Source organism: Tetrahymena thermophila (genome assembly GCF_000189635.1).
Source record: "Tetrahymena thermophila SB210 genomic scaffold scf_8254810, whole genome shotgun sequence".
Lineage (NCBI taxonomy): Eukaryota > Ciliophora > Oligohymenophorea > Hymenostomatida > Tetrahymenidae > Tetrahymena > Tetrahymena thermophila.
Window position 1 is genome coordinate 30,916 of NW_002476566.1, and position 8,315 is coordinate 39,230.

Below are 8,315 nucleotides of genomic sequence, written 5' to 3' on the forward strand. Positions count from 1 at the left end.
GTTATTATTAATTAGATCACTTTTAAGTAAAAATGAGTCATAATTAGTCATAATGACTAAAAAAATGACTAATAATGTCACATAATGACTCATTTTTGCCTTGTAATTTCTAATTTATGACTAATTTCTGTCAATTAATAATCTATTATCACTAATTTATGTCCAATTTATGTCAACCAATGATCTATTATCACTAATCTTATATAAAATATATGTAATTTATTGTTAAATTATTAATAAAATTAATCAATTACTGTATACTATTTTAATTCATAAGATGGTTTGTTTAAAGAAATTAAGAAAAACATATAAAATAAATAATAAATTGCCAAACCAGTAAGTGCATTTAATTAATTATTTTTGCTTTAATTATTTTTTTAACTTCAAAAAAAAATAGTAATTGTTCATATATTTATATGACATTAAGAAGCAGTTAAAATTCAGTAAATTATTAAATTCTTAGGTAATAAAAGTAAGGTAGATAGATAGATAGTTATTTAGTTAGTCTCTTTTTTGACTCTTTATATTCTGTAAAATAGATAAGTTAAATGAAAACAAATTCCTTTGTTATAAAACTAAAATAATATTATATTAAAGTTATCTATTAGTTAGTCAAATAAAGCAAAAGAAATGATAGTTTTTCCATTTTAGCTTTTTGTTTTCATTAATTTGTACTAATTTAGCTTTAAATAGATAGAAAAACATATTAAGAATTGGCATCAGATTAAAAAATATTTTCATCTTTAAAGACCTATTTATTATTTCTGAATGACTTTGCAAGCAATTAATAAAATGGTGTCTAATTAGTCATTTAGATATTATTTTCCTTAAATTGTTTTATTGTATTATGCTTGGTTTATTCTGCTTTTTTCTAAAGTAGAACTAAAAATTTGTTTTTTTAAATAATTTCCTAAATTCTTCAAAGTTATTAGTATTTGATAGCTCTACCGTCATTTTACTTTTCTATCTAAAGCTACCAATAAGCTTTACCTCTCATGAACATCATGCTAACATTTATTATAGGTAGAATATTCTTATACTTTTGTTTAATATAATTTTTTTTTTCTTTGAAAAACTAAATAGGATCATTATTGGTGTCTCTAGATTATGACTACTCCTTTAATAATGATGACATCCTATAAAAAAAAGATTCATACTTCAATTTGACAGAGTTTTATTTAGATATAGTCTTGTGTGTTGCTTGCTACACTTTTGAAATCTACGTAATGATTTTTACTTCATTTTTGCTTAGTGTTCTTAAATTATTAATAGTTTTAAAAAACCATAACTATTAAAGCAAGAATATAACAAGATGGTTAATTATTTTAGGAATTTTCAAAACACTACTGCCAATATCGCTATTAGTGTATTATATAAAAAATTCTTAGATAGATCTTTTGCTATTAATTGTAATTATTTTAATGCCGCTGTCTTATAAACTAGGAGATTCTCTTTCAATAGAATGGTATAATTACATAAACATTGAATAAGGTTCATATAATAATTAGATAAAAAATACAAGTCCATTTAAAATTATATTGAATGATAAAGTATAAATAGTTGATATTTTTTGTAGATAATTAGTAAATAACACTAAATAAAAATTGGTCTTCTTTAATTAAGGAACTTCTACTATTTTATTTTCTTCATAGATTTACTATTCAGAGAATTAATAAAACAAGGACAAGGACGAATTATTTCACAAGGAATCTAGATCTTCTTAATCTAAAGTAAATTTATAATGTATGTGTATTAGAATGATAATTTATTTTTTTTAATTATTAAAGAAATAAAGAAAGTCAAATATTGAATTTGAAAGTAAAGAGAGCGAAAGAGAAAATAATTAGAGGATCTTTAATTTAAAAACTATTAAGAATGTGATGAGAATTTACGAAGATGCTATAGATTCTAATGGATAGAAAAAAACTTTGAACACTCTAGATTTTTCTTACTTAACTCTGGTTTCTATTGCTTATCAAAATTAGTGTCTTTCGCTTTTAAAAATATTAAACACTCACATAAATTCAAGTGTTCAACTAGGTTGGAAAGATTAGTAAAAAATTGAGACATTATTTAGCTGTGCAAATGCTCAAATTGATATTGAAAATAAAAATAATAAAAAAGAAAACAACCACTAATTCTAGATACATAAAATTTTAGAATTATAATAAACAATAAAATAAATAAATAGAAAATATTTTATATGTTTAAGATAATATTAAATAGTTATACAAAAGCTATCAATGAATTTTATAGATATTAATGATGCCTTCCTTCTTATGAATTAATACAGAGAGTAAAGAAACTAGTTGCAGAATTTACTTGTTTAATAATTACAAATCAATAATAATAATGAAACTCTGAAAGATTTATGTATTAGATTTGATTTTTACTTGCTTCATAAGTAATATCTTTCAGCATATTGTGAGAAAATAAATAGACAAAGAAGTTTTTAATAGAAATACACAGAATTTTAGAGTGAACAAAGCTGCTTGGCATTTATTTCTCTTCTTGAAAACTAATTTGGTATTGTTAAAAACGCCAATAAATGGTTTATAAAGACACTTGGGTACACGAGCAAATCCTAAGTAATTGGTAAACCAATTTTTTAAATATTCCCTTAAAAGCTTTTATAAAAAGGGTTATATTCCAAAATTATTTCACAAATTACAGAAAACTACATTCGAAAATATAATGAAATTGTTGAGATACCTCTTTTTATTGCTAGAAATAATTAAGGATATTCTAAGCCATTTTAAGTGAAAATTTAAAGTCAAATGATAGACTCTCAAGATTTTGGATTGGCAATTTGGGCTCAACCTATTAATGATGATAATATTTACTTGGTTTTGGATTATAAGGACCCCTCCAAAATAAAACTGATGAGTAGGAAATTCAAAAAATTATTCCTCAAAAATATTGATTCATAAAACTTAAAAATGATGAGAATGGACAGCTTTGTTCCAATTGTTAATGATTTAATTAAAATAAGCGAAAATTAGTAAAACAAAAAATTTGAAACTTTACTAATTAAGTATGAAATGAGCACTGAAGCTTTGATGAAGGTTAATTTATAATATCCGAATTTCTTGAACTCACTTATGGATTCATAAATCTTTGTCATAACAGTGTCATTTTAAATTTTTAAAACTAAAATTGCATCGTTTATCAACATGGTAATTGAAAGTTACTCGCCTCTCAAATCATTTAGTAGTAAGATCCACCATATCAAATAATATTAAACGCAAATTAAAGAATTATGTGATATAAATTTAAAATTTGATCTAGATTATTAAAAAGAAAATATATTGAAATAATAAAATTTTTTGTTAAATTCTGAATACTTAATTGGAGACACAGAAACCAATTTATTCAGATAGAAATTTGATAACAGTGAGCATGAATCAACAACCACTAACTTGTAAAATCTTTTATAAACTTCTGTGTATTATAATTTAAGTTAGAGGAATCAAGATATTGTTAGTACAATAGAATAATAAAGCTCTTTATCTCCCAGACGCTTTATTGATAATACTTTATAACACTATCCATAATAAAGTGAAAGAGATTCTATTCTAAACCAGTAATCTCCATAAATTTAGAATTCTGTGCAACATTCAAAATTTTATACTTAAAAAATGAATGATTCTAAATGTATACTTGACTGCAGCAAAGAAGCTTCTCCATAAAACAATTAAAGAGGACTTATTGATTTTAGTTAGACAATAAATAAACTTAAGAGATTTGATGACCAAAGCAAGCTCGAAATTAATTAATAAAGCAAAATAAATTAGAGCGAAGATTAATTTTAAGATTTTAGTATCAATTAAACACACAGAAGAGCTAATACATTAGAGTTTTACAACAACAATCAAATCTCATTCACACCTAAGCAAAAATAAATTTAATAAGATTAAAACAATATAGAAAACTCAAATTAATAACTTTTATAAAATAAAATGCCTTAATAAAGTAAATAGCCTGCTCTTAAATAGCATTTATAGTAGAAAGATGCAAAAAACAAAAGAAAAATTAAAGAATTGTTTCCTACTCAAGAAAAGCAAATATAGTAAAATTAAGATGCTCAATCTGTTTCTTCATCTGTAAAAAGTGCTCAAGATAAGTAAATAAAATAAATTTCTTTCTATTTAACAACCGTTTTTATTTTAATTTAAAAACAAGAACTTTATCAAATACTTCTTTATTTTTCTTTTTTCAAAATTCAAAATGTTTGTTTGTTTTGTACAATTTTTGTGAAATAAAATATCTCATTTTTCCTATTTAAAAATACAAATAATCATTCATACTAAATCTTAAATAAGAAATAAATTCTTAATAAAGCATTAAAAAACAAGTTATTTCCATCCATTCATCCAAATCAGCAAATTTCATCAATATACCAAAATAACAAATAAATAGATTTTATCATAATACAATGATTAAAATTTTTTTTTAATGTATGAATAAAGAAGTAAATACAATAATTACTATTAAAATTTTATAGAATTATTAATTAATTTTAATTCAAAGAAAATTATTAATCAATTTCTCCAAAAAAAAAATTTGGAGATATTTTATTGTCACTGCACAGAAAAAATGAGAGAACACTGATCTTCTGAAATAAAAATAAATAAATAAACCTTATCAAAAAAACCATTTAAATTATAAATAAATAAATAAATACAATATTATTTTCTGCCACTTGACAGAAAAAATGAGTAACAGATACTATTGTTAATACATAGATAATTAATTAATTAATTAATTAATTAAATAAATAAATAGATAATTAAATAAATATATTTGTGATAAATTAACGATTAAAATTAGTAAAAATATGAATAAAGAAATAAATACAATACTATTAATTTTTTATAGAATATTTTTAAAATAATTATTATTCAATTTCTAAGAAAAAACATTATGAGGTATTTTATTGTCTTCACAAGACAGGAAAAATGAGTGAGCGAGTATTGATCTACTAAAATAGCAAATATAATTTATAATAAATAAATAAATTAATAAAAACCTTTTTTATTATGAATTTAATTTTAATTTTCTCTGATTAATTTTTTATAAACGTAAATTAGGTTGTTATTTGATATGATTTACTAAAAGAGGTAAATTAAATCCCTTAAATTTGTTAATATGCTTGGAATTATTTCTTTGTTAGTGATTGTGACGATAACACTATATGAATTTCTTCAATTTTATTTTAGCCTTTCTTCTTAAAAGGAAAATTTTAAATTTATAAACTGGATTTACATGATTAATATTCAATTAAGTTATGCACTTTCTGAGAGAAATATAATTTTACTAAATATAAATAACCTGTTATCAACTCCTGCAGCTTAAAATTAACCATTTTTATAATTGCTTAAAGAGTAAAACGATTCAAGAATTAATCTAAGCAAATAATATCTTCTACTTTTATATAACAACACTAATCCAAATATCTAAGTATTCAATATCATTTAAAACGAATACATTCTCTAAAATATATATTTCAACAAAACATACTATAGCTCATATAAAATGTCCATGCTTTACTCTGTTGTTATGCAAACTTATGGAATTTATTATTTTGTATCTAACAAAGATCCAACAGGAGTTATTAAATAATAGAATGAGGCAAACTATCAAGCACTTAATGACTAAGTGTAAACTATATTTTCTGAGATGAATGACGCATATGTAAATTAACTTAACTAAATTTAAAATTAAAGCACTTTTCAGCTATATGCTACAATATTTATTAGCTTTTTTTGCTTGCTAACTGTAATACCAAGCTACGTACTCATCAAAGTTAAGCAGCAAAAAATATTAGAGCTTTTTGCTACTTTGGATCGACAAAATCTTTAAGAGATTTTAAAAGATTTAAATTACCAACTTTCGTTTTGTAAAGGTTTTAATGATAAAAATGAGTTATTAGAATCAAAATCAAGTCTTGAAAGTCAAGGAGCATTAAATAAAACCAATAAAATAATGTAAAATGCACCTATTTTAATCGAAAAAAAATTAAATATCAGCAGGACATCTCATTTAAAATACTCCTTAAAGTACTTAGTATTAGGACTTGTGAGTATTTTCTGCTTGATTACTGTTTATCCTATAGTAAACTATTTGCTCATTAATCAATTTGTTGCTAATTCTACAATAATCTACGACTTTAACAGTAATTTTTTTTCGTTTATTATTATTTAAAAAAATATAATTAATTAATTAATATAATAAAGATGTTGTATGTCAAACTTACTTTTTCATTTTGAATTCTTTGAGAGGAAGGTAAGGTTTAGCTACAGCATTTTTGCTACCTTCTTAGCAATCGGTTTCAATTAACACATTTTAAAAGATTTTGAGTTCAATGATGACTAATGCAAATTAATTGCCTGATTTAATTTAAGCTAATATAGGAAAAATAAGTTCTACAAACATACTCAATAAAGACATATTTAATAATTATTTAGTAAATGTTTATACAGGAAATACATGTGATATTATTTCAAACTACACATAGTATTAGAACGGGGACTTTCTATACAATTAATGCACTACTGTAGGTAAAGGATCTTTACTTAAGGGATTACTTAATGGCGTTCTTTTTTTTATAAGTATATATAAAGATTATATGACATTTGCTATGAGTTAAAATGCCACATAGTTTTAATAAAGTTTTAATAAGTATAATAAAAACGTTCTTGCAATTAAATAGTTCTAATTTAAAATAGAATTATCTAAGGATCATGAATATCTTCTGAATTTCTTTTAAGATTAAAATTCTCAACTCTACAATTATTATGAAAATATTTCAACCATTATAGTAATAATTCAAATAATCTTTGTCATTTTACTCTTCACAGTATGTTGGCGAATATATTTTTATAAAATCAACAAGCTCATTATTTCTACAAAACGCCTACTTGATATATTTCCTCGTTAAGCTATCTTAAAAAATACCTATATAATGTCATATTTAAGATAAAATGAATGAATAAAGATAAGTTATTGTAAATAACAAATATGCAACTTTATATTAAAAATAAGGTTATAAGGTAGGTAGGAAATCAATTACATATGTATTAAATTTATTTAACATATACAAATCATGGCATCATTAATGTTTAGTTGGTGATAATTCAAATGCATGAACAACTATATTTTAATATCTTAATTGATATTTTATAAATTATTTTATTATTCATAAGTACAAAATTTGTATCATTTACATTTTAATAAATTTATACATCATTTCTATCAATAGTTAAATGTATAAAATATTATGCTTAAATAACAATATTTTTACATAAATATTATCATTGTTTGGTTATTCATTTATTTATATTATTATATATAAAGTACTAATTATTAAATGTAATAATTAAAATACATATATCACTAATTATTTATAAAGAATAAAACTGAATAATGTAAGAATGAGCTCATTTAACTTTACAGTTGATTAATATTTTAAATCATGCATTCATTATTAATAATTAAATATTTTTATAATGAATGAACTAAAACATCCATTTTTTAACTTGAATTTTTCTATTTTTTGCTTGTTGCAAATATACAATTCTGACAAATGACAGGTTTAATGATTTCTTTTAAAGTAGATATTAATTAAGGGTTCGTTAAAAAAAAATAAACTTTATAACTATAATAATTAACAAACAATTAACTAACAAACTAACTAACTGTTTATTTTTAAGCAATATTTGTTTAGATTTTAATTTAGCAGTCGAAAAAATCAACAAACAAATTGATGATAAATAAGAAAAGTATTAATAAAATAATGCATTTTGGTAAATATATATCTTTACTAATTATATTTTCTACTTAGTACTTTATTTATTTTCAATTACATATCATTATGATTTTATAAATAAAAGCAATAGTTAATTAAAAAAAGAATAACAAGCAATTTAAATAATTTAATCAAAATAGGTGAAAAGACTTTTTTGAATTCTGCATTTATCTTAAAAAACCCATTAAAATGAAGCAAATTTAGTTTATTAATAAATTCAAGTCTTATTATATTAATGATTTGCATTAATTAATCAAGTAAAGCTAAAGGAATAACCATTTCTCGATATTAATATTTATATTTCATTAATTTGTATTAATTTAGCTATAAGTAGATCAACAAACATATAATGAATTAACATCTGATAAAAGAATATTTTCATAATTTATTGCTTATTTCTTCTTTTTAAATGGAATATTAAGTAGCCAATAAAGTAACATATCTTAACTAGTTGAAATATTTTTAGCAATAAACTGTTTTATGATAATATTTTTGATTTTCTAAGCTT

General features: G+C 21.7%; 2 protein-coding genes across 2 annotated transcripts; one reads left to right on the forward strand and one right to left on the reverse strand. All coding sequences in view use genetic code 6, as the record gives it.

The window, feature by feature from the left end:
- Positions 1-919: 919 nt before the first annotated feature.
- On the reverse strand, positions 920-1,135 carry TTHERM_01270190 (hypothetical protein; the record flags this gene model as incomplete). The annotated part of the gene is made up of 1 exon (XM_001007859.1): positions 920-1,135. The coding sequence occupies one exon, from the start codon at positions 1,133-1,135 to the stop codon at positions 920-922; it is 216 nt and encodes a 71-aa protein (XP_001007859.1).
- Positions 1,136-1,421: 286 nt separating this feature from the next.
- TTHERM_01270200 (transmembrane protein, putative) lies at positions 1,422-6,991 on the forward strand (the record flags this gene model as incomplete). Its single annotated transcript, XM_001007860.3, has 5 exons — positions 1,422-1,730; positions 1,788-4,123; positions 5,091-6,175; positions 6,237-6,820; positions 6,896-6,991. The coding sequence occupies 5 exons, from the start codon at positions 1,422-1,424 to the stop codon at positions 6,989-6,991; spliced, it is 4,410 nt and encodes a 1,469-aa protein (XP_001007860.3).
- Between the last annotated feature and the right edge of the window lie 1,324 nt (positions 6,992-8,315).